This window comes from Oryctolagus cuniculus, chromosome 4 (assembly GCF_964237555.1).
Source record: "Oryctolagus cuniculus chromosome 4, mOryCun1.1, whole genome shotgun sequence".
Taxonomy (NCBI): Eukaryota; Metazoa; Chordata; class Mammalia; order Lagomorpha; family Leporidae; genus Oryctolagus; species Oryctolagus cuniculus.
The window spans coordinates 86,490,490-86,518,022 of record NC_091435.1 but is presented as its reverse complement, the minus strand read 5'-3'; the positions used below and the strand labels follow the sequence as shown (position 1 = coordinate 86,518,022).

The window sequence follows — 27,533 nt, the reverse complement described above, 5'->3', positions numbered from 1 at the left end:
CTTCTGATCTGTGACCATCCATGACCCACAATTTTTCCCAGTGAATGACCAGGAGGCACCAGATCTGCCGGGGGTGCTGAAGTAACACAATGACAGACTTTCTTACCGATGCCAAGGAGAAAGGCCATGATGAGGCAACTTCATTAACCGCCCTGGGCCTCTGTGCGCGTCCCCACCCTCCAATCACCGAGTTGCATTTCAGAGCCAGAAGCTCAGAAGCATTTGGAGGCTTCCCTTTGGAAGCGCACACCCACCAGGTTACAGATTTTTTTATAAGAGAAAAAGAACCTTTAAATCAACTAAATAATTAAATGGGCGAGTATCTCTATAAAGAGATTTTCAACTCCATACACACGCTAGGATACACTCCGGAGGTGTGGAGCAGAGGGTACCAAGCGGCCAGAGGTTTAACAGGTTCCATCCAACTTGCAAAAGCGTTAGTGTTACAGCTGCATAGGGAGCCACTGGAGCCAGGTGAGGAAGGCATCCCAGGCCAGAACCAACCCACAGCCGGCTGAAACCCAGGAAGTAGGCTGCAGCAGGAAGACGAAAGATCTCTGCAAATCAAATTTTCCACTACCTGGGCAACCGGCTGAGGATGCATTTGTGGAGCGCATACGGAGGCACGCGCGGAGCGCACCGCGGCAAAGCCCAGTTCTGCGGGTGTTAACGCGGGACCGCACGCCGCTAGACGGCCACGGTGGCACCACAGGCGCCGCTACCCCAACTGGAGCTCCACGCTGCAGCTCGGCAGCGAGAATCCCGGCGGCCGGACACAGCGGGGGGCGCTCGGGCTGCCAAACCCTCCGGGTTATTTCCCTTTTACTGGGCACGCAACAGTCTTCCCGGACCTGTAGGCAAGGGGCAGGGGGCTGAGAGCGGGCGGCGCATTCCCCGGCCCCAGACTGTAAGGGGGCACCTCTCTCCGCCCGGCGCAAGGACAATGCACAAAGAGGAGGGGTCCGGCGCGCCCCGGCGGGCAGAGCTCCGCACTGGGTCATTTTCGAGCTGGGAAGTAGGCATTCCCGGCTGAGCAACAAGCAGGAGACGCCACCGGAAATGCTTCCGACCGCTTCAAAGGGAAGTCAATTGGCAAACCAAAGTTGCAGGAACTCCGGGCTCCCAGACTACTTGGGCGGGTTACTCGGGAACACCCCACAAGTTTGGCCGCCGGGGGCTAGGCGTGACAGCGCCGCGCCGCAGGACGGGCGGAGCGACTTGTCGCTCGGGCGCCGAGCCCCCGGCCGGTGCGCAGCAGCCGAGCCGAGCCTCCGGGAGCCAGCTCCCTCCGTGGAGCAAGCGCCTCGGGGTCGCACCTGCGCCGCGCGGCTTCCCCAGCGGGGAGACGTTACAGCTCCAACGCCTCACCTGCCTGCCAGCCCCCGGCGGCCGAGCAATTAACAAAAGAGCAGTCGATCCGAGGGGAGAGGGGCACCCTGCACAAAGTACAGTAAGGAGGGGAGGGAAGGCGGCTCGGCTAGCGGCGGAGGAAGGAGGGAGGGGGCGGAACACAGACCGGTTATCCCCGGGCTCCGGGAAGGAAACGGACAAGGCTAGCGCCGGAGAGGGGGCAGTGGGCTCTCCCGTCCGCTTCCCATCACACGCACACACCTCCCCCGTTTGCTCCTTACCCAGCATGGAAAAGATGAAATCCTTGGCCGTGTGGATCTCCAGCGCTCTCTGGTCGTCGTATTCCCGCTGGTCGTGCTTCGTGAATTCTTGGATGAGTTTGTTCAATTCCTCCACCCGCGCTCCCGACCTGAAATCCAGCTCCGGGAACGCAGGCTTGTTGTTACAGCCCAGGGAGGCTGCCTTGCTGGCGGTGGGAGCCGCCATCTTCATGCAAAACGCGCCGAGCAGCAGCTCCGCGGCGGCGGCAGCACCCACCCCCGCCCCCCACCCCGCCCCCCGGGCCTCCTCCCCGCGCCGGCTCCCGGGCTTCGGCCCCGGCCCGTGGGCGGGCGTCCAGGCGGGCGGTCCCCCGCTCCGTGCGCTCGGGCGCCGGGCTTCGGGAGGAGCCGGGCTGCAGCGAGGGTGCGCGTGTGGCCCCGACACCCTCTCCGCCGGCCCCACGCCCGCAGGAGATGCTGCAGGTCCCTGCCCTCCCCTGGCCCTAGCTGGCAGAGGCGAAGGCGGTGGCGGAGCGGCGCGGAGCCTCCCCCAGGGCAGGGAAAGTGAAGTGGAAACAATGTGAAATTCACCAGCTCTGAAATCAACAAGCTGCCGGCTCCCGTGTTACGCGGAGCCAGCACCAGCGTCCCCTTTTAAAGGGACAGCGCACCCGGTGGAGACAGGAATAAATAAGTGACAGAGCTCTGCGCGCCTCTGCCACTTGCCCATCTGTACTGGGGCAGAGGCGCGAGGTGTGGGCGTCTCCACCGCCACCCCCACCCTTGGGGGCAGGGCCTGCGGTGCGCCTTCCACGGGGAGGCAGTCAGCCTCCGCCAGAGCTTAAGGGCGGTGTCCTGGGCCAGGACGCCTTTCCGCCTCCATCCCGAGAACTCCGAGACGTTTAGACGGTGAAAGAACCTGCCTTGAGGAATAGGAAACCTGCTTGTGCGCTTTTTTGTTTGGATTGCCAAGCGTGACAAGATTAAGCCTATTTAAAAATAAAACGGGGTGGGGGTGGCGGGTCATAACTATCCTGACCTGTGTGGCCGCTCCAATTAAGCGCTAAAGTACCTCTACCTTTGCCCTTTGACCTAGGTAATTAATGTTCCTGGATAACAGCATTTTCAATTTAACACATAATGAGTTAATGAGGTTCAACCTGTTCTAATATAAACATAGAGGAACTAAGCTGTGAGAGTGGGGGAGGGGAAACCAAATGACCTGCCCTAGGTACCAGTGAATGTGGAATGCCTAGGAGAAGATTCTCTTTTTCAACTGAAGCATTAGAGCACTCACTGCGGGCAGGTGGGTGGACAGACCCGTCCCTGCCCACGATGCAGTGAGATCTACACTTACCTGAAAAGCCCTTGAGGCAATGGGATCTCATGGTGGTGGTCTTAAGCTCTGTGAGATGGATGACACAAACACTTGGGAGGCCCACGGGCTCGCAGAAACAAGAGTGATCTTTCTCCCTAATTCTCCAGCATCCATCTGTTCTCTATCCCACAATCCTTGATTTAGATCAGTTTTTTTTTCCCTTGTCTCACCTGGGTTCTCATATAAATAGAAACTGTTGTGAGACCTGGAAGGAACTCCAGTGTCTGCCATGTCTTCTGGATAAATGGGAATAATAACAATTCCTGTCTCGCAAGTTGTTTGAAGGAAAAGACGTGAGATAAAGCAGGTCAAGGCCCTTAGTGCAAGGACTGACATCCTATAACTACTTCATAGATGTGGGCTGTTAACAGCTTCTATTGCCTGTGCCATAATCTAGTCCGCATCATGGCCAAGGAGATCTTTACAAAGCACAGATCTGACCACTGACATTCCCCGCTCCTCAGAATTCCTCTCTACTCCCTTCCCACCTCATCAAGGCCCGGTCCATGCTTGCCTTACCCAGAGAGCTCCAAGAGCCTCTTCCTAGCTGACGGCAACCTCTCCTCCCCGGAAACCTCCATTGCACCCATTCCAAAGCTTACCTGGGACACCAGTGCATATTGACTGTGCTTAATCATTGTGAGTGCAAATATGAGACCAGGAGATTGTTGAGGGTGAGGATTCCGTCTGGCTCATCTTGGAATTCACCACAACATTTGGCCCTACACAAGGATCCTTTCTGTGTGTTGAATCAAGTACTGAGAGAAGGATTTTGACATAACCAGGTAGTGTCTTGCTTTTGGTGTCCAAAACAAGTTTTCTCACATGTCCAGTCTGGAAAAGGGAAGACATGTGCTATATAAACACTGATGAACTAACGAGGAAACTACTTAAACCTCTGACTTTTGCCCCTCTGCCATGCTGCCCTGACTTCTCATCACCTGAGCAGTAGTATAAGCCACACAAGTGGTTGGAACAGATTAATCCATTCCCATCCACCAGCACTTCTCTTATGATCCAATGGCAGGCCTCTGTGAGAGAGCTGGCTGAAGCAGGTATCCCCTGAATCACAAAGGTTTTCGAGTTTATTTCCGACTTGTGCTGTACAGTTAGAAATACTTCAAGCAGAAATGTATAGCCACCTTTGTGAATTTCTAAAAGCGTGGATGATGCATGGCTGTCCCCATGTTTCTACCTCTTCTTGTGATATTCATTATAATCATAGAGAGACAACAGGTGGTCAGCAGGAGTTACTCCCAGTCCGGCCTTAGCTCTGGGCCATGGCAGTCTGTGTCAATGATTGGTTTTGCTGTGGTTCTTCCTTGTCTGTTCTCCTTCCATCAGCTAAATCACAATTCTATGACTCACTGACCCTCAGTAAGCCTGTGTATTAGTGGTGAAGCTTAATACCTTGCATAGGTTCTCTTAGAACTCTGATAAGATGGTATAATATCCCTTGTTCAATTGGAAAAATAGAGAAAGTTGACCAGGAGCCATCATTTCCTGATTGGTCTCTTCAGAGACTTTATAACCTCTGGGACCCAGGAGATGAACTCAAGAGCGAGTGCTTTCTCTGTGTACCTTTGCAAACACTGCATTTAATGTACCTCTTGAGCCATATTCTGACCTTAATAATTATGTCTGAGTGAATGAATGAACTAATACCATCCCTCAAAGTCCAGGGAGTCGGCACACAGGCAATTTTGGTACAATTACGTATCTCAGTGTAAACTAGCGATGATTCGCAGCATCACTTAAGAGTTGTTGCAAATATAGTTATAGAAACTGGAGTCTTAATTAAGTGCTTCCATTTTCAAGTCTCTTTTGTGTGCAGATCTAAGGGAAGGAAGGGAAATGGAAAGAAATATGAAGAAAAAAGAATAATCATAAGAAGATGTTAAGAAAAAAAACCCAAGCCTTGTAATAAAAATGCACATTTCTGGATTTGACAAATGACCCAAGAAAGCCCCACCGGAGCCTTCCATCCAAATAAGTACTGAGGTTGGCTCTTCCTTCACTTGTTCATGCAGAGGATGAAGGGGTGGGAACCATCAAAGGAACAAGGAACTTCTGAGATGACTTTTTCCAAAGGTCCTTTGCAATATCTCACCAAAACATATATGAAGAAGACCAGTATGAGATTGGTGGCAGCCAACCAGTAACACAAAGAGTCACAAATTATGTTGCTTCCAAATTAAGCAGGACCAAAGAGAGAGAGAGAAAGATGAGGATTAAAACTTATTTATCTGGAATATTTTGTATAGGTTCCTGAATAAAACTTGGGAACCAGAATAAATAAATACATAAATAAATAAATAAGCAAATCAAGACAGAGAAACTCCCATCCCTTCACTGGCCCACTCCGAGTTTTTTTAGACTGTGAAAGACACCTTCATCTTGCTTCTCTACAGCTCTTTGTTTTTCAGTGCAGCTCTGAAGTTCTGTGGCCAACTCTCAGCCATGAATAACTGAGCTGTGCAGAGCATGAATTAAAAATAGCAAGCTCCACATCCACATGATGGATTAACAAAATATAATTTTAAACAAAGATTCTCTGGTCTGACAGAGATTGAAATAGCAGCCCAGGCTACCAGACCTGACCTTCTCGGGCAGCTGGATTCTCAGTGAAGGTCTGAAAAATGCAAGTGGCCTGGCTTTCTTATGACTTGAAGGTGTAGGCAGGAAAAAGGCAAACATCACAGGCATGTGGAATGTTCCTGGTGCAAGGGGCTTCGAAGACAAACGCTGTCCACTGCCTTAGTCTTGGAGAAGGGAGAACTGAAGAAAAAGAAGGGAGCCTGCCTATGGAAGAGAGACAGCACCATTTTTGTTCTTTATGCTAACTTCAAACTTACTAAAATGCTCACTGGGTTTCCAGTCCACTGAAGGGGCATGGGCAAAACCATGACACGTGACCGAAATCACAGGGGAAAAAAAAAAAAAAAACAATGGAGAATGATCCCCATGCAAAATGTGCTCACCACATTTGAAAATTAATGTTAGTTACACCTGGAATTGGGAATTGCTAACATTTGGAAATAACTTGGCTACTGCATTTTCCTGGGAATAGGTGGATAATCAGGACTAGAATTAAATCTGTGTCACACAAAGTTGTTCAGGTGCGCGTGTCTCTGCTTGGGACAAATGGGGCACTTCTGCCCTTTTCGTCCATTGAAATGTTAGCGAGGTTCACAAAACAGTATGGACAACTCTCTTCACGCAGACGACTGAGTTCCAAAAGATGGGGCCCAAGTGAGGCATACCCATTCTTTCGTGTTCACATGGTTAAGAGAGCCTTGTCCCACACTTTCTCCCAGTAATCCTGGGAGCGGGGTGGTCTCGCTGCACGGATAATTACAGCAATGTAAATCTCCCTGCCCCAGTCTGTTGCTTTGATCTCTTCCTGCTGTCCTTAAGGCAGTGAAATCTGTGTGTATGGAAAGAAGAAAAAGTCTAGGACTGGACATAACGATATCTGATAACAGTTATTAACATGCCTTGCAGCAAGGGAGCACTTTACTGCTCCACAAAGCACTCATCACAAAAATTCATTCATTGCCTCCTCACAACTTTCTGCTATAGTGGGTTAGCTGGGACTAGTACTGATGGTTCCACTTCAAAGATAAGAAAGGAAGGTTCAGAGAGATTTTTGTGAGGTCACCAGGCAGTAATTGTCCTCTATCACCTCTCTATTTAGACATGGTTTTCTAGACCTCCTGCACCCCAAGTCTTGGCTGGGGTCGCCCCTTATAGACTCTGGTTTGCCTTTGGGCTTTGATGTCTGTGCTTTCCCACATGTCATCTGTCCCCCTCACAAGAGTACATGTTCCACATGGGGCAGCAGGTCCCAGGTGTATCCCTGTGCCTATCACTGGATCTGGAAAGCCCACGAGTGTTTAACAAATGACAAATGAAAAAGTAAGTGAATGAACCAGATGGCAGGCTCAGGCTGTGAACACAGGTCTTCCGAGCAATGATCCAGGTTCCTTCCACCAAACCTCAACGACTCCACTGTTAGCTACCATTGAGTATTCAGAAAACACCAGTAATCTCTTACCTTTTAGGGATTGGACATACTTCACCCAGTGTTTCCCATACAGATCTCATCCCAAAGCTTGACTCGAGTTCCCTCATTGCCAGCAAAACTTTCTATTCCTCTTTACCTTAGAAACTAAGCTCAGACGATTTGTTCAATAAATTTACAACAGAATAACCTCTAAGTCCAAATTTCCAGTTGATCCACCTTTGAGGGGAAGCCTATTCAACTTGACCTCTCCACATAAAGCAAGAAAAGGCGAAGTACCTAACTGCAGGCAATTATAAATAACTATAAGTGTTGTTGTTGTTTTTTTGACAGGCAGAGTGGACAGTGAGAGAGAGAGACAGAAAGGTATTCCTTTGCCGTTGGTTTACCCTCCAATGGCCGCCACGGCCGGCGTGTTGAGGGCCGGCGCACTGTGCTGATCTGATGGCAGGAGCCAGGTACTTATCTTGGTCTCCCATGGGGTGCAGGGCCCAAGCACTTGAGCCATCCTCCACTGCCTTCCCGGACCACATCAGAGAGCTGGCCTGGAAGAGGGGCAACCGGGACAGAATCCAGCGTCCCGACCAGGACTAGAACCCAGTGTGCCGGCGCCGCAAGGCAGAGGATTAGCCTAGTGAGCCACGGCACCGGCACTAAGTGTTGTTTGTAAATGAACAAAGTCTTAAGCCCCTCAGCTGCTCTGGGGAATCTGACATCTCTGTTACAACCAATAGCTTACATCCCCTTCTAGCCTTGAACTTGCAGGCAGGCCCAGCTCGAGATCCTCCAGGCCAATCCGTGTCCTATCCCTGTGTGTATCTTGGGTACCACACCATGCACCAAGTATGCAGGGTGATGCTCGGTTATGGAAAGAATGGGGGTGTTTGGCTTCTTTTGCTGTGATCCATTAATTAATTCAGGAGAAATTTTTCTTTTAAAGTGGCTGAAGAGGGTGGGATCATGTGAGATGGGCACAGCTTCAGAAATCAAAGCTGCAGCTGAGGATGTGCAAGGTGTTCTAAGCAAGAGCTGCCCTGCCCAGAGTGTGCTGCTTTATGAATTAGTAAAGTCCCTGTCACAAGAGAGGCTGAGACCTGTGTCACCCATCTATCACCGACCAGGCTGTGCCAGATGAGGCTCTTCAGTGGGTGTGGAACCCAGACTCTGACTCCTCCAGTGCCTCTTACCTCTGAGAAACTGACTGATTCTGTGATCCATTTTCGGTTAGCAGAATAACCAAGAATGGCTTTCTACAAGGAAATGCCTCCCAACGGAGCTACACTAGGTGCTAAACACAAGGTGTTTTATAGCCATTTTCACCTAAGACCTGAGATCAAAGACTGTGTCTATTTTTTCTTTTTAAGTTGAAAAATATATATTCCTTGTTTCTGACTTTCCTAGTCTCTAGTTCCAGCAAGTTCTTTCATTCCCCCCTTGTGCAAAGAAGTCCTGTGGCTCAGAAACATGCCACAAACATCACACGTAGCCCAAACCCCAAATCTATATTCATAGATCTCAGGGAAAAGAAAAGATTTTCCCCCCCTGGGAGCAGGCATTAGTCTATTGGTTGAGGCACCTGCAACCTAGATTGGAATGACTGGGTTTGATTTCTGACTGCAGCTGCTTCCTCACCCCAGATAACCACCAATGCAGACTCTGGGAGCCAGTGGGGATGGCTAAGGCGACTGGGTCACTACCACCCACGCCGGAGGCCTCGGTTGCATTCTGGCTCCTGGCTCAAGCCTTGGTCCTGCTTTGGCTCAGTCCTGATGGAGGTGCAGCACAGCCTTTGCCATTGTGAACATTTGGGGAATGAGTCAGCTAATAGGAGATCCCTGCCCCATAAGTTTTTTTTTTTTAATTAATAAAAAAATTTTTTCTTTAGCATGTTAATTTACACATTCATTTTATAATAATAAAAACCTGTTCTCTGAGCAGGTCTGTACAACTGATCAGGGAATCATAGTGAGTCCTGTTTTGTTTTCCAGACCTTGTCCAAAGGGATTGGATTCTCTAAACCCTGCACCGTATCAAGTCTATTGAAAACTTGCCTCCTCCCCCCTCCTTCTCCAGCCATGCCTGGTGCAGTATACAAAAACAAGGAGTTGTATCCCTTGACCTGAGGCCAGATGTGTTGAGCTGTGGTCCAAGGCTCATTTTAAATTCCACGTTGCAAAACCTGGAGAGGGCATTGAGGAAAATGCTGACTTCCTTCAGCTCTGACAACACTATCACAAACAGCCATAAATATATTCCCGGACCCAGCCTTCTCCGTTAGGATTTGCTAGGCAGAAAACAAAACCCTGCTCTCAAAACCTGAATGTTTCTCCACAGTGTAGTGGGCAAAGGCAAAGGGAAAAAAGGTGAGAGAGGAGAAGAAAAGGAGGAAAGAAGAAAACACATCCCTTTATTTAATTAATTTCTGATGATTCTTGTGTGCTTACACGTAGGTCCTGGGGATATCTATGAGTGTGAGCATTTTGATGACATTTGCCTGAAGTTTGTTTATTTGTTTGGAGTATGCCAAATGGATGCGTATTCAGATGAAAGCAGTGGGCTGGACGTCAGGAGAGTTCTGTTCTAGTCTGGTTAGTTCCACAATCAGAGGAAAATCTTCCCCCTCCTCTGAATCTCTTTTCTTCATGTGTAAATGCACCAGATAAGGTGTTATCCAGGCGTGACATTCTGTGACTGTAGCTAACATGAAAAGACAAATAAAGCAATCTTGTGCGCTGCACAAATCCTTAACACATTCCTCTGTTTATTTTCCCCCAGTCCATCCGTGCACAGCTGGACATTCCATAGTTGGATGTTCTAAGATTTTTTTTAAGGATCTTTACTCTAAAAGAATTAGCCTAAAACCAAGAGAAGAGAGTCTGTAAGTGCATTAAGACCCCCTACTTGGCGCATCTTCCTTAATTGCTTCTTCTTCTCTGCTGGTGGGGGAGGAAGCAAAGCCTGCTGCTGAAATTCACTCAGCAGCTCAGCCCTGGGGCATGGATCTAAGGCCTCGGGATTCTAGGGTCCAGCCACGACCCAGCAGGTACATCAGACTCCAGAAATATTTCTCCCCACAGGATAAGAGGGAACAATAGATTCCCAAAGAAAATACCCTGGGAAGTATTTGCGAAAGGCTGAAAAACAGTTATAAAATAATTTTCTGGCCCTAAAATTCAAAGGAAAGGTTTGATGTTCTGAAACCCAGGTGCAAGATGAATTGTATATAGGGGGCTTTGTAGCCAAGATGATAAAGCACCTGGATACAAGGAATTGTGGTTTTGGTAAAAAGCCTTAAGGAATCTTATTTCTTCAAAACCTAAATGGGAAAGAAGTCTGGTCCTAGAAATCTGAGCTGCAGTGTTCTTTCAGTATAAGGAGCAACTTTATAAATTTCAGGTAGCAACTGATGATGGCATGATTAGTAATGAAGAAATTATCATCAGGCACTAAATAATATTCAAATATGCATGACAACAAAAATAGATGGAAGTTAAGGGTATAGTCATGTACAAATTCAAATATTAAAGAAGAGGGGAAGATCGGAGTGCCATCACATGAAATCTTAATTCCACAAGTGGAGATGAGGTGGGGAGAACAGAGGTGATTTGCCTAAGGAAACTCCCAGAACTGCAGGACTTGGATTTTTCTGCCATTCCTGTCTACTCAAGACATGCATCATTATGAATCCATCAATTGCTGTTACAAAGCTATAAATGGCCACCATTGCCAAAAACCTAGTAAAATAGCCCAGTAAATGTCTCAACCGTGGGAAATATGGTATTTTCCCACAAAGTTGTCTTTTTTATTCATTAATTTGGCATCTTTTCTGACCCACTCTTTAGGTGTCAGATGCTTTTTGAGACACTGGGGATCCAGCAGCAAACGAAACAGACTCTGGTCCTCCTGAAGCTTTCATTTCAGATAAGTCACTTAGTGTAGCTGGTAAATGATGTAGTATACTACATTAACCTCTCCACCTGTATCAGGGATGTCTAAGGGAATGGAACAAATATCACAGATGAATAGGAACTGGCCCTGTTGCATGGCAGGTGAAGCCTTGTGGATGGCGGATCGAGTCCTGGCAGCTCTACTTCTGATCCAGCTCCCTGCTAATGTGTCTGTGAGGACAGCAGAGGATGGCTAAAGTCCTTGGGCCCCTGCGCCCATGTGAGAGACTTGGAAGAGGCTCCTGATTTTGGATCAGCCCAGCTCCAGCCATTGTGGTGACTTGGGGAATGGGCCAGAGGATAGAAGATTTCTCGATCTCTCTTTCTGTCTGTAACTCTGTCATTTTTTTTAAACTTTTATTTAATGAATATAAATTTCCAAAGTACAGCTTATGGATTACAATGGCTCCCCCCTCCCATAACTTCCCTCCCACCCGCAACCCTCCCCTTTCTCGCTCCTTCTCCCCTTCCATTAACATCGAGATTCATTTTCATTTCTCTTATATACAGAAGATCAGTTTAGTATATATTAAGTAAAGATTTCAACAGTTTGCACCCACATAGAAACACAAAGTGAACAATACTGTTTGAGTACTAGTTATAGCATTAAATCACAATGTACCGCACATTAAGGACCGAGATCCTACATGAGGAGTAAGTGCACAGTGACTCATGTTGTTGACTTAACAATTTGACACTCTTGTTTATGGCATCAGTAATCTCCCTAGGCTCCAGTCATGAGTTGCCAAGGCTATGGAAGCCTTTTGAGTTCACCGACTCTGATCATATTTAGACAAGGTCATAGTCAAAGTGGAAGTTCTCTCCTCCCTTCAGAGAAAGGTACCTCCTTCTTTGATGACCCATTCTTTCCACTGGGATCTCACTCGCAGAGATCTTTCATTTAGGTGGTTTTTTTTTTTTTTTTTTTTTTGGCCAGAGTGTCTTGGCTTTCCATGCCTGAAATACTCTCATGGGCTTTTCAGCCGGATCCGAATGCCCTAAGGGCTGATTCTGAGGCCAGAGTGCTGTTTAGGACATCTGCCATTCTATGAGTCTGCTGTGTATCCCACTTCCCATGTTGGATCGTTCTCTCCCTTTTTTGTTCTATCGGTTAGTATTAGCAGACACTATCTGTAACTCTGTCTTTCAAATAATTTTTTAAAAAAGATTTATTTAAAGGAATTGGTTTGTGGCATCAGAAGGCTTGACAAATCCAAAATCTGTAGGGCTAGCATCTGAAATGTAGAGGGTAAGTCAGCATATTCAAAGCTCATGCAGGAGATGATGCTACAGAATATCTTGTTCTGTGAGGCTTAGTGTTTTGTTTTCATGGGATATTTCAACTTCTAGCTGATTGGATAAGGCCATTCCACATTATCCAGGGTAATTTGTACTTAAAGTCAAGTGATTGTGGATATTAACCAACATCCACAAAACACTTTCATAGCGACACCTAGGTTAGTGTTTGATTAACTAAGTGGGCACAGTAGCCTAGTGAAGCTGACAGTAAAACTGATTACCACATCACCTACACAACACACATTTATTAGGTACAAATCACAGGCCACGTTGTGAAATTAATCATGCATAGCCCTGGCCCCCTAATGGCAGAACATTAGACATTTAGTCAAAAAAGTACATAAAAACATAGCTCTACAAATCCATAAGTGCTAAAGAACAAATGCTATGTCTGCAGGTTTGGAAGAAAGAACAATGCTTCCAGGTAAAGAAGCAGGAAGAACTGAGAACACAAGAAGCAGTTGACCTTGCCTTTGGAGAATGGATAAAATTAGCACAAGGGAAACAGGCGGGTGACATTCTTAATGGGAGAAATGACATACGCAAAAGTGTGGCGTCAGTAAAATGTGTGATGTACATAGAAACATTGAGTGGCTCAGTTTGGCTGAAATATAGAACATTCATCAAGACATCTTTTATTTAGACAGTGATTACTCTGTGCTTGTTCCAGTACTCATGCCAAAGCTATTAGCACATTTGCAGACAAAACAGAGAGATCAAGCCATTCCTGCAAAGTCACACAGGAATCTTTCAGGGTGCTGTATCCAGGTGACAGGTTCTTTCAGAAGCTGGTTATTGCTAACTCTTCACCCACTGCCATTCCAAAGAAAGGAGAACACTTTCTTCCTGTTGTTTCAATCTTTGAAACAGTCTTGTCATTCTCTGATAAGTGTAAGAAACACTAGGAGTAATTTTCATGGAACACAGAGATATTGCCATCCCCCAGGCCCCTGCGTCATTTGAAGGAATAGCTGTTGGGTTAGCAAATCGCTGTTGAATAGACATGCCTTAGCTTACTTACTTCACTGCCGCCCTCCCCTTTCCTGGCACTGAACTCATTCTTCTGCCTACACATGAATTCATGTTTTCTACTAATGAGCTAACCAGCCCAGCGTTGCTTCTGAGAAATGATATTTTATGGCATTCAAAATGAGTGTCCTGGCTTTGAGGTTAATGTCACATTTAAAAATATTAAGATAATTACAGGAATTAGAGGACTCCAGACCAGTCTTTATCCAGTTTCATGCTGGATAAATTACACTTCTTCATCCCCTCTGCCCCTCCCACTTTCTACTTTATGAAAGGGAAGCTGAGGGGACCCAAACCAGGAAGTGACATCATCAGGTGCCTGGTTTCATATCTTCATGAAGTGCATTACTTTAATTAAATCTATCAGAGAGGCTAGTAAAAGGGAGACTGGGGAGAAATGAGGTTATTGATCAGGGGTATTAAATAAATGAGCATCATCGAGGAGTGGGTATTAACTGACATGCGAAACACTCAAGAGGGATCAGAGTTCAACTTTCTGCGTGGATAACCGAACATTTGCTTTGCGGTGCTGTTCTTCCATTATTTTCCAAAGATGGAGAATGTGTCTAGAGGCTTAGGATCATATAGCTAGATATTTACATAATGCGGATGACAGTATAGTATCTCATTTTAATACTAATCCCCACAACAATCCTGCAGGACAGGCAAACCAGATTATTGCATCACATTTGGAGGGAAGGCAGGGTTCAACCATCCACAGCGTATGAATTCACCTGGGTAGAAGTGTGGCTAGGGGTGCCTTGTCTGTTCCTTGGAATTGCATGTTTGTATATTGACATGGAGCATCTTGATGAAGATAAACAGCAATCACAACAACTAAATAATGGCCTTTGATTGGGAAAATTTCCCCTCCAGGAATAGGTGTTTATCTATTGTTATAATCTACTGTTACAAGGTTCAGTTTATTTTTTGATGTTTATTTAATTTTTTTTCTGACAGGCAGAGTGGACAGTGGGAGAGAGAGACAGAGAGAAAGGTCTTCCTTTGCCGTTGGTTCACCCTCCAATGGCCACTGCGGCCGGTGCACTGCGGCCGGCACACCGCGCTGATCCAAAGCCAGGAGCCAGGTGCTTCTCCTGGTCTCCCATGGGGTGCAGGGCCCAAGCACCTGGGCCATCCTCCACTGCACTCCCTGGCCACAGCAGAGAGCTGGCCTGGAAGAGGGGCAACCGGGACAGAATCCGGCGCCCCGACCGGGACTAGAACCCGGTGTGCCTGCACCGCAAGGCAGAGGATTAGCCTAGTGAGCCTCGGCGCCGGCCTATGTTTATTTAATTTTATCACTTGAAATACAGAGCAACAGAGACTGAGAGAGATAGAGAAACTTCCACCTACTGGTTCACTCCCCAAACACCCACAACAACCAAGGCTGGGCCAGGCCAAAGCTATTAGCTCAGAACTCCATCCAGGTCTCCCACGTGGGTGGCAGGGACCCAAACACTAGAGCCATCATCTGATGCCTCCCAGGATGCATTAGCAGGAAACTGGATCTGAAGTGGAGTAGCCAGGACTCCAACGTGCACTCCAACATGGGTTGCAAGTATCCCAAGTGGTGGTTTAACCTGCTGCGCCACAACATGTGCTCCCAAGGTTTCATTTGCTATGTCTCACTTTAGCCTCAGGACAAGGGCATATACCTCTGGAGTGCAGAATCTGGACTAAAACAGAGTGAACATCCTTCCAGGCAATCATCAGGGTAGAGCAATGGCCTCACAAAATACCTGAGGCAAGTCCAAGGCAGGTAGATAAGAAAAAGCCTGGGCCTGGAACTTGAGGAGTCTGGAAAGTCACGAGTCACTTCCAGATGGACAAGGCTGCATGGAAGCTGAGTGTGGGGTAGGTGGGGACGTGGCCACAGGGTGAAACATCTGTGTCTTCCAGGCCTTGACCCACACGAAGGAGACTGCATTGAACGAGAAGGTACTGTCATGCTGGGAGAGTGCAGCAGGACTTAAGCAATGCATTTGTTTTGGAATGAGAAATCTCAAGTGATATGGAAGTAGCAGAGACCTAGCCTCTCCAACTGGAATCCCAGTGCTTCGGTTGTCCTCCTTGGGAGATCATAGTTTGACATGGACAGGTTCACTCGCATAGTCAGCCAAGGACAATATCTAAATGATAAACTCTGGGGATTCCTAAGGATTTGGGGGCTGAGTACCAGCTCTCTTTCTCTTCTTGATGTCCCTACAAAGAGGAGGCTGTTTCCCACTGTAGCAATATTTGACATCACATAGATCAGGTACTAGCCTATGTGATCTAATGGAGATTTGAATTCCAGTTTCCAGGCCTTTAGTAACCACTCCTTGCTACCTCCCTATACCCAACACCCTTGTTCTTAACAATCAATATTTGCTGGGCATTCATCAGTCTTTTGTCAGTCCATCCTCACTCTCCTTAGGAAGTCACAGTATCATTCCCATTTCCTCAGTAGGAAACCAAGTGATCATGCAGCTTGTTCCAGGCCACACGAGAGTAAGCGGCAAATGCGGACTTTCCCCTCTGTCTCCTTGACTTCACATCTGTCTTCTTGAGCACCAACTGTGAGCTGCCTTCCGGTCACCTACCAGAACATGTGATGATAGAGAACCTGGGGGGAAGTGATACGGCTGTGTTACAAGGCCTGACAGCTCAAGTCTGTTCTTTCCCAGCTCAGCCTTTGGGTTCCCTGGCCTCCCTGAACTTCAGATTTCCATCTCTGTAAATTGGGCGTTATTCTCGCCTCCTAGCTACAAAGTTATTGTGGAGGGCAGGTAAAAAGACAAAATGGAAATAAAACTTATAAAATTGTTATACAAATATGAGGAATTGTTACACCTTAATTTTGTGTCTTTCTCAGGAAATGGTGACTTCTGGAGTTGGAAGAAAGAACCCAAGGGAAAATATTCAACAAATACTATCTATTATCATGTGCTGAGAATAATGAATGTTAGCTCTTGGACAGCTGATCTGTGAAGAATTTGATTTCTCTTTCACATATGAAAGAGAGTCCTACTTGGGTCGGTTGTTGGGAACCCCTTTCTGATTCGCTCCATGAGCACTGAAAATAAAAAAAAGAAAAAGGTGACCTTCAAATGCTGCCCTCCAAGTTGGCTTTGGTCAGTTCAGCACTTTTTCATGCTATAAATTCCTCCCCAAATTGTCTCTTTCCTCTTAGAAGGAAAAAGGATAGCCTGTTGAAAATGAAGTCTACTTCCCAAAGAAATATTGCCGGGGAAATGTAATTCAACAAGTGTTTGCTGAGTGTTTTATTGGTTCTGTACCAGGCTAAGAACTGAACTGTCACAAGGTGTAGAGTTGTGGAGGAAAATCTTGAACAGCAGTGTCTGTAAGACATGGTCCCTACTCTCAAAGCAGCAATAATTCCACAGGAACAGCTAACACATGTGGACTTCTAGAGGTCAGGACAGAAATGGATTGATACCATGTGTTCCTATAAGAATTAAGTGTTTGGGCGGTCTGAGGTTTATGCCCTTGGAGCAGGACAAGTGGACCCCTGTGGAAGGTGCTGAGAATGAAGCAGAGGAGCTTTAATTTGGTTCTGTAGGCAATTAATCAGCCCATTAAAGGTCTTGGCACACAACAGGAGTGCCATAAAAAGATGAAAAATCAAAACCAAGTGTTATAGTCAGGTCTCTTGAAATGCTGGAGGTTTTATTACCAGCAATAACTCAAATCAAATTAAATAAACAAATAAACAAGTGTACCTAGAGAAATATATTGGCTCCCAGAGCCAGAATGTTCTAGTAGGAGAGTCTGGTTGTGGTTGTTCAGGCATTCCCTTAATGCGCCAGACCTGTGCTTGGCTTCATTCGCAGTTGGTCTCCATGCAGTCACAAAATGGCTTCCAACAGCTCCAGGCGTAACACAGGTTTTAGAGATTATGGCCCCAGATAAAGAGTCCCTGGAAGGTGCCATGGGGAGCTCAGACTGACCCAGCTTAGGTCTGTGCTCATCTCTGAAAACTCACTGTGGCCATTCCCCTTGGTGGGAGGTAACCCTGGTGTAGTAGGCTAAGCCTAGGCTAAGCCTCTGCCTGTGGTGCAGGCATCCCATATGGCACCAGTCCATGTCTCGGCTGCTCCTCTTCTAATCCAGCTCCCTGCTGTGACCTGGGAAGGCGGTAGAAGAAGGCCCAAGTGCTTGGGCCCCTGCACCCATGATAGAGACCCAAAAGAAGCTCCTGGCCATTTGGGGAGTGAAACAGCAGATGAAAAGCCTTTCTCTCTGTCTGTTCCTTTCTCTGTAACTCTCTCTCAAATAAATATATAAATCTTTTAAAAATCTTTAAAAAATATTTCCTGTAGTTAAGGGAATCATGCTACTTTAAATTTTTACATTGACCTTGCCCCATGTCCCGAATTATTCTCCATGCTTCTTTTAACTAACACTTTCAATATTCTCCTTATTTTGCATTTATTGGATGTGTTGCATTAATAATCTTGGCAAAACAGCTCAAAACTTGGCATACACAAAGTAATATGCAGCAGAATATGAAAAAATATGTTGGTCCCACAACCAAAAACAATAGCTGCTGTCTCTGGTTGGTAGGGAGCCCAGTTGGTTTATTTTTATGCTGTCCTTAGATTTCTTTGTCAACATGTATGAATAATCTAGAATTGTAAGGTATTAGAAGGTCAAAGCTGGAATAATTATCTCATCCAGCATTTTACATGTGAAAAAAAATGAGACTGAGAAAAAGATACAAGTTCTTGACCACATGGTTCTAAAAGTATTGAAAATGTAAATGAACAGAATTTGACAATGCGAGTTTTTCTAGATTTCTTCCAGTCTTCTTTGTCAATTTTTAAAATAAATTTTTTTATTCATTGAAAGATAGTAACAGAAATAGAGGGAGAGACAGAGAGAGAAAGAGATCATCCATCTGCTAGTTCACTCTGCAAATGCCCACAGCAGCCAGGGCTGTAGCAGGGTGAAGGCAGGAACCATGAACTCCATCCAGATCTCCCATGTAGTAGCGGGGACCCAAGCACCTGGGCCATCATCTACTGCTTTTCCAGGCTCATCATCAGAAAGCTGGATGAGAAATGGGGGAGCCAAGACTCAAACCAATGCTGTGATATGAGATTCAGGCACCTAGAAGGGCTTAACTGCCTGGGTCATGTCAAGTTATAATTGACATGTTATTTTTATCACTACAATCTCTCCCCTCACTCCCTAATTCTGTCTGTGCCTCACTCACAGGAGACAGCTGCCTGGCGTAGTGTGGAAAAGGAAGTGCACGCTTGCACCTTTCTGCTAGGCTACAGATACTGGGACAAGAAGCATCTTTGCAGCTCAATATGATCAAGAGCCGTGCAGGAGAAAGGGCGGGAGGCTGGCGTCGGCAAGGATTAGATGCATTCTGAAAGAGCTGATGTTTTTCAGAGAATTTAAAAAGTGAAGGCCATCCCTTTCCCCCTTCTTTTCAGAATCCAGTGCTAATTAGTTGGAAAGAGAGCAATTTCTGAGTGAAAGCCAGTTATCCCCAACATCACTGAATATTCCAAATATCATTGAGCAAATCATACTGTGCAAAGTGCTCCTTTTCAAACGTTTAGAGGAGATGTCCCTCATGTTAATGGAGATCCCAGCTGTGGACATGAGCCCTCCTTTGCTTTGTAAGATGCTGGAAACTTCCCCTCTTTCCCATGTCGTTTCTCTCAGTGAATAATGAACGTTCCTTATTCTGATTGGAACTAAAACTCTTAAAATGAAAGCCCTGGTGACTTGTCCAGGGCATACTGTGGCAAATAGTGAGAACATTTAAAAGGCAGAAAGACAGAAGTTTAAATTCTTTGAGGCCTAAGGCAGTGAGGATAAAATGATCTCAAGTCTCAGAAATGGCCCCGGAACTTCATTTTAGAAAGAGACGCACAGGAGAGGGATCCATAAAAGGGCATGGATATTGCTTCTGGGACACTCCGGGTCCCAGGAGTGAAAGCATATGCACAAGCTTGTGGCGATTGCTGGCTGGTGGTGAGTAAGAGCCTTTTGGACGAATGAGTCAAACTTAGAACGAGCCCTCCAGAAGAGGGTAAAGCCACCTCCTCCAGGATGGCCGACTGCTCCAGCCAGTGTGCACCAAGGCCCAGGAAGTGAGAGGAGGGCTGACATCTGGAAGAGGAAAAGTAACTGGTAAGACAGGAAATCTGTCACTGGCTTTCCTCTAAAGACCCAAATTAATTCAGAAAATGAGTTCTATTTTTCAGTCATCCCTCAAGAAAAATCTTTTCACCCAAACCCTGGAGTAAAAGGACCACAGCTAAGAAATTATTTGATTGGCTCCAATGCCCTCTCAAACACTAGCTATTTGGGTACTTATTTCTAAATGTGTTGATCCTTGAATAAAATCAGAAGTTTTTCCATTAATATGTCTTGGCCACTACCAGGACATTAGGAAGAACTCTCATTTGATTTTTAGAAGATAATTAGCAAACTGGATATTTCTATAAAAGTAATTATGGAGCTCAGTAAAAGAATGCATTCAACAGATAATTCACTCTTGTGGTTTTCATTAGCTAACTCTCCCTCGGGGCAATTTAGAGGAAAAGGCGGTCTCATCCACTTGCTCGACTTCTGTCGGAATTAGAGCTGCAATTCACGTGAAAAAGACATGCCACCTCTCACCAGAGCAAACCCTTGTAATTGGGGTGGATGTCATTTATGAAGTGTCTCCTATGTTATTCATGTCAGGCATATTGTTTAATCCTCTCAACAACACTAAGCATTAGAGCTAATTCCCGTTTTAATAAGAAAGACACCATTTTTGAGAAGTTAAGTAATTTCTCTGAAATTGTATCAGTTATAAATGCAAGAATTGTTTCTGTCTTTGTAGCTCCCAAAGTCCACTATCATTTTCCTCTGCTTCTTGCCCTCACAAGATTCCCCTCTTTTAATCTCCCCCACAGGACAAAAATCCCAACCCTCAATAAATCTCTTGGGATTAAGAGTCTAAAAGGAAATGCAAATACTTCATTTGCCAGGGGCAATATCTGACCTCATTTCTAAAATGGTTTTCATAATTTTTAAATGCAAAAAACTCTTACTCAGAACCCACTTATAAGATAGAAATGCATTTTATTAACATACATTTATTAAGTAATTGTAAATACTATTTGCTTATTATAAAGAATTGAGCTATTTTTATAAATATGAAAATTAGAAATTATGGGCAAAGGTAACATTTTTATTTTTATTAACTTTACTATTATTGAATTTAAAACTATTTGCACACTTCTTTTGAAGGATTTTCTCAAAACCATTGCTTTGGAATTCTTCCATCCTTCTCCCCTCCTTCCTTCCTTTCTCCCCTCCCTCAAAACATGTACCAAACATCTAAGAACCACAGATTCAGGGAATGAGAAAGGCACCCCACTCTTCAGAGCTCATATTTTAATCAAGAGAGACATAGGACAGTTCCAAATAATTTCAGAATGAGAAGTATCAAGTAAACCACAAAACATTACAGAAGTTTGGAGCAAGAGTAATTATTGTGACTGCCCATGGGATGAGCATCTGGGTTGACTTTGGAAAAGAGTTGGTTTCTCAAGTGTGGTGGAAAATAAGACCACGTTAGAATGCCTTTTCAGACAGAGGGAAAACAAGGGCAGAGAAGGTAAAGGACAGAGGAAATCTGAGGTGTGCACGGAGGGGGATTCAATGAGTAGGACCCTGGATGGTGAGTTGGGGTCACATGGAAACATCTGTGCATGGCTCTGAGGAAGGGTGGCCCTTATAGTATAGATAGTTGGGGGCTGCAAGGGAGTTTTTGAACAGGGGAGTTCAGATATCTAACCTGTCCATTTTATGAGATTAGCCAGAGAGCAGGTCCTGTAAAACCTGGATTAAAGCAAGGAGATCCCATTGTCAAGGGAATAATGAGGATGATAAACCTGACTCCAATAAAGGGGAGTCATCCTTGGGAGAAGATTCTTCATGATAAAGACAAGAAACAACACCCAAAGCTATGAGATGGGAGAAGAAAGGATGTGGAGGTATCTTGATGCACTGGGTTGAATATGTCCCCCAAATTCATGTTCCAGTGAAACCTGTGAATGTGGTGATATTTCAAATGGGATCTTTGCAGATGTAATCAAGTTGAGATGAGGTCATACTGGATGAAGGTAGTTGTTAATCCAACAACTGGTATCTTCATATGGAGGGAGTGATGGAAGCACAGAAGACACATTCATAAAAGGAACATCAGAGTGATTACAGCTGAAACCAAGGAACACCAAGGATCTTGAGCAATCACAAAAAAATAAGTAAGAGGCCAGGAAAGTTCTTTTCTGGAACTTTCAGAGACAGCAAGCCTCCAGAACCAAGACTTTTAACTTCTGTTGTGTTAACCCAACAAGGTACTGGTCAGTCATTAGAACTGTCCTATGAAGCTGTTATACCTGGGCAGCCTTAGAAATATGGGATGGTAGTGATCACTCACAGGAACAAGAAGAAGCTGATAAAAATCCAGTATATGAAGTAGGAAGGACCACCTTCATTTGGCAAATTCTACATCAGGCCTCTGTAGAGACCACAGAAAGAAAGCATTGGCATTAAATCAGGAATCTTACAAACTAATTCATGGAGACTATGAACAAGCAATCAAAGAGACTCTAATCATAGCCACAGGTGAGAAAACTGGGACTGAATTACAAGAAATTACCCACTAAAATTCACAGCTCTCCAGTGGTAGAACTGGGCTTGGGCCTAATCTCTCCTGCCTCTTAGTCCCGTTCTGAGCACAGATTTTCATGGGAGAATAAAAATAAGGAGGGGGAAGAGCAAGGAATGGAGGAAAAGGCTCAGAAAAAAGAGCCTGGAGTTCTCCAAGGATCACTCTCTGTCTTTGAAACTCTGGCACCAAATGGAAACATGATGATCATCTGCTTTCAGATTCCCAGTTCCCAGGCTCCTGTGTCTGCCCTAGCGTCTGAGCGTGCTGTCCTATTTCTTTTAAATCTCCAAAGAATGACAAGTGTGACATCATTACTTTGGCCATGTTTAATCTTATCTGCTAAAAGATTGAAACTTAGAATAAGTAGGTCGCCACAAATTCAGAACAAATGTGTCAAAGGCTTAGAAGCTCCCTTCAAGTATAAGTCCATTGAGATCAGTGCTATACTGTGAGAGAGAAATTTGATATCTGATTCTCATCAAACAATGACTGCAGTAAAAAAAAACATGTAGGCCATTTAATTTCACCTTTTCTTCCTTCAGGATGGACTAATGCATGAACCACCTGGAGGCAAAGAATGTGGTTGACTACATCCTTCTTCACAGTCCCTGGTCTAGGGCATTCTTGCTGCTTTCTGGGCTCATTCCTGGAATGTTGAAGATGCCACAGCCCTCGCTTGTCTACTTACTGAACTGTGGTAGTTCTGCAGTAGCTACATCCTCTAGGTTGTCTCATTTAACCCTCACAACAGCCTTGGAGACTTCAGTCTATGTATTAATTTTTGGGGTGACAAGGTTAACTCTCCAGAGAGAGGCAGCAGCTTGCCAAAGCAAATTCACTCAAGAGGAAATCTTAGGGAAGCCACTGGTAGAGGTGTTTGCTTTGGTGTTTCAGCCACCCAAGAAATAAAAAACAAAACAGTTTTACAGTACTACTGCATGCTTATAAAGTAATCAAAAAGTAATATTTTTATTTATAATGTCCCTTAATTCCAATGATAATCATCAATCATGACGATATTATAATTGTACTACGTTGTGTGATTGTTGTTTTTTTTTATAAATGTTTATTTTATTTATACTCATCTACTTGAAAGGCAGAGAGAGACAGAGACAGAGAGGAAGGGAGGAGGGCAGGATATCTTCCATCCTCTGGTTCATTCCCTAAACGCCTGCAGTAGCTAGGACTGGGCCAGGCTGAAGCGAGAAGCCCAGAACGCATCCAGGTTTCCCACATATGGTGTCAGGGACTCAAGTATTTGGGCCATTACCTGCTGCCTCTCAGGGTGTGTATTAGCAAAATACTGGGTTGGAAGCAAAGTAGACGACTCAAAACAGCACTCAGATTTTGGCTGCAAATGTCTCAAGTGGCAGTTTAATCTACTGTGCCACAACACCTGTTCCAATGTGGTTATTTTCAAAGGCAATCTGCTAATTTAAACTATAACTCCTAAAAATAGTCCTACTCTATGACCCAGTGATCACATTTCTGAATTTTCATCCTAAGGATTTGCAAACTTAAAAAATATTTTTTTTCAGATTTTTAGAATAGTATTAATCAAAATTTGACACCTTTAAGATTATTTAGCATGAACTCTTCCAAAAGCAGATGAGCAAATTCAGACACATGGAGAAACAGTTTTCCAAATGCCCGAGCCAGGGTCTAAATCTCAGATCCATGTCCATAGATCCATTTGGTATGCTCTATCTCTCCAAATCAAAGAGAAAGTTCAGCATAATTTGGCATTTTGGGCTCAAATTGTAATACCATAAGTTACTACCTGAATGGCTTGGTGCAGGCACTTAATCACTTTATCTTTCATCTGTAAAATCCGTGCAATAATATAATCACTTGTATGTTCCAGCCATTCCTGCCACATCAGAGTCACCTGGGCTCTGATCCACTCTATGACTTTGTGTAGGCAAACTACAGAGTACCTAGCTTCAAGCCCTCAAGCTTACCTTTGTGATCTACCCTGAGATTTCCCTGCTCATACAGAGGTGTGACATGCACCAGCTCAGATATGTGTGTGTTACCCTGAGTTCTGTCTGCCCCTCAAACAAATTAGCTGAACCCAAAAAGGATATACTGGGAACTCCAATTTATAGCCAGTTAGAAGTGCAGGCAAAACAATCTACAGAGGGCAGTCTTGGGGACTGAGCCCCCAACCTATGGGGTCTGATGCTATTTCCAGGTGGGCAGCATCAGAGTAGAACTGGATCTGAGAAAACTCAGCTGCAGAATGAATTACATGCTTGGTGGGTGTGAGGAGACTCCACACATGAGGAGTGAGAGAAGTCTGTGTTGTGCGTGCACAGGAAGAGAAATTGAGTCAGGGTTTGCTTTTGCTGTTATCAACACCCCCCCCCCCAATATGGCTGTTTGAGAGGTGGTGTATGCAGCATTGGGGAGAGTGGTCTGCTGGGAAGACAGGCCTGTGAGGAGCAATCCACCTCCTTTGTTGGCAATCAGCTTCATCAGCCATGTCCCGAAATGCACTCTCCCCCCTTCCCTGCCTCCCTTCACTTCCCCTCCCCTAACTCTCCCTGAGCTGGGACTGGGCCCTGAACGAAGGTCTGCATGACACCCTTTGTTTAAGTCTCTGCTTTATCTTGAAGCTACACCAAGAGAGATGGCAGCCACCTACCTGGGAGAGTTGTCGTGTGCTTAGAAGGTGCCTGACAAACAGCGGTTGCCATGCAAGTGTGGGCTGTCCCTGTTGGACTGTATTGCTGTGCGGCTCTGTGAAAGGGTCAGCGTTTAGGCTGCATTGTCACAGGGAAAATTGATGTGAAATGTTAAGCAAAAACCAGAACACCAGGAAGCCAGCATCACAGGGATTATAACTCCATAAAAATTATATATACACATTGATGATAGAAGAGATGGCATAGAGCTGGAAATTGTGATTCCATAATGGGGAAGAGGTGTAATGTTTATGTTTCCACACAGGTAGTTATTTATCCAGAGTGTAGTATAAATAAACAGAATAAATACAGTCTCTGGGAGGCTGTGCATACCTCTGCCCAGAAATACAGTCCATGCCGATTACTCCAATGGCAGGAAAATCCTTCCCTGCAGGACTTTTATTTTTCACACTGTAATATTAGGGTAATTTTCCTAACATTGTTTATGAAGATTGGGAACCATGGGGCAGTAGCTGTGATGGAACAATTCACCCTGCCTGCAAACAGGGACCTCTGCTTCTGCTTTCACAGGGCTGAGAGACAGCAGCCTCCTTTGCTTCAGAGGAGCTGAACTGCCCTACCCCAGGATCCAACCTTCCCTGCCACGGGTCATTGATCAACTCAGCATGACACGGAGAATGGAGTCCAGAACTTGACTTCTCTGGAATCATACATACATTGCCTCTGTGTAGAGATTGGCTTAACTTGAACAGGGAACACTTTTTATGGGAAATGAGATTGAGCAAATTCACACAATATTTATTTTCTTATATTTCTCTGAGAGCCCAGTTCTGGGCTTGGTCACATAATCCTTCTTCATGTAAGCTCTCTAAAGGCCTCCCATTGCACTTAGAGTCAAACCCAGATTCCTGTCCTGGTTGTGAAGTCCTTTCACCTCCCCTGGCCCACCTCCTAGAACTGGTTTCCTATCTCTCTCCCTGGCTCACTCCCCTAGTCATCCCTGTCATTTTTTGCCTCTCAAACATAGCAAGCATGATCTCAGCTAAGGCTCTGCAGACTCACACCCAGAATCCCCCTCTTCTCCACTCAGATTTAGTGTAAATGTCACCTTCAGAGAAGTATTCCCTACCAGTGCAATCTAAGATACCCGAATCTCTCTTTCACACTTTACTCAATGCTGATTCATTGAAGAACAGCCATCCAGTTTTGTTTCCATTGTTTATATGTTACTTGTTTACTGTTTGGTATAAACATCATAGGAGGAAGAAACTCCTGTGTCCTCCTCTTCCCCACAGTCTACAGTGATGTTCAACACAGAAGCACACACAATAAATGGGTTGTAAGAATATAAGACGCATAGTGAATGTGTTTAGTGGGGACTTCCAGGCCATTCAGGCAAATGACAGCCATCCCTTTCTCCCTTGAACTGGGAAGTAGGTCAGACAGCTTGCTTCTCCACCCCTTTCTACATGAAAAAAATCATATTATTAACATCCTCCAGGTGGCAAAGAACTGATTCCATTGTGCTGTACTGTTGGTTGGTTTAAAACAGTAACTGCTGGGTGAATCACACTCACAATCAGATTTAAAGACTAACTGTAAATCTGCAGTAACCAAGCCAGTCTGGCAGTGGGGACGGGATAGACATATTGATCAGTGGGATAGCAGAGAGAACCAAGAAACACCCATACCAATATGGCCAATTGATTTTTGACAAAGCTCTAAAGGAAATTCAGTGAAGACAGGATTTGTGTTTGCAACAAATAGTGTTAGAACAATTGGATGTCCATATGCAAAAAATAAGAACCTTGACATAAACCTCAAACTTTATACCAACGACCAATGAGGGGGGGTTCCAAGATGGCAGAATAGCGACACAAAAGTCTAAATCATGCTAATATTTTCATAAAAAGGGGAGAAAATACAGGCCTGAGATAAAGCCATGGGGAATTTTCAGTGGGAAACCCAGCAAGAACAGCAGAGATTGTCAAGGTTTGTGCTGAAAGAGCAAATAAGAAAAAAAAAAAGTGGAGGCTTGGATCCAGGGAAGAAAGCGACAGCCCTGGCAGACCAAGTGAGAGGGGAATCTGCAGGTCCACAGAGCTGTGGATAGCAGCAGGAGGGAGAGCTTGGTGAACTGCTTTTGAAGTTCCATGTGGGGAGAAAAAATTAACAAATAGGGAGGTGGAGCACCTCCGTCTTCCCTCTCCTCATCCTGCAGGGACTTGCAACCCACAAGGATAAGCCATTGCACTACTTGTTTGTTTTTACTTTTGGACACAGGCAAGTGGCTACCACCCCTGCCTCCCACGCACCCAGAAATAGTGGGGGTCGCTTCACCCCCTACCAAAAATGAGGGTCACAACAATCCAAAAGAGTTCCTTCCCCTACCACACAAGCTCTACCACAAGGGGAAGCCCCTCCTATTAGAAGCCTGTACCTTCCCACCACCATTGAGATGTGAGCTAGGCTCCAGTAGGTGGGGGCTCTGTGCACCAACTCGTGACCCACAGACCTATAGCAGCTCATAACATAACATAACCATGCTCGAGGAAGGACTCCACAGATCAAAGGTGCAGTTCATTAAGCAGTGCGAACTAGTACTGGATACACCAGGGGTGTCCTGCAGCTGTGAGGAGGACAGGTCACACCAACCAAGGTGAACATCCTCCTCCATCCAGATAACCAGAGGAGAGCTACAAAGCCCCACTGGGGCCTTACCTTGGATACTTACTATAACCAGGAATACTGAACAGAGCAACCAGACCACATACAGCACACATCTCTTGGTACTCACCAAAAGTACAGATGTCCCACTAAACCACAAAGACACAAACCAAGGATAAAAGCAACCAGACACCCCCCAAAAAATACCACTACACAAATGCAGAAAAACAAAGGAA

General features: G+C 45.3%; 1 protein-coding gene and 1 long non-coding RNA gene across 2 annotated transcripts in view; one reads left to right on the top strand and one right to left on the bottom strand.

Moving 5' to 3' along the window:
• The window catches only part of MB21D2 (Mab-21 domain containing 2), a 124,883-nt gene extending 122,979 nt beyond the window's left edge, over positions 1 to 1,904 (bottom strand). Inside the window, exon 1 of the mRNA XM_051818908.2 lies at positions 1,632 to 1,904. Coding sequence (XP_051674868.1) covers positions 1,632 to 1,842 — 211 coding nt within the window. The 5' untranslated portion in view covers positions 1,843 to 1,904. The remainder of the gene's footprint in view (positions 1 to 1,631) is intronic.
• On the top strand, positions 895 to 27,533 carry LOC138849317 (uncharacterized). The gene is made up of 3 exons (XR_011387997.1): positions 895 to 1,450; positions 1,636 to 15,848; positions 16,145 to 27,533. It is a non-coding gene; the product is annotated as an uncharacterized lncRNA (long non-coding RNA).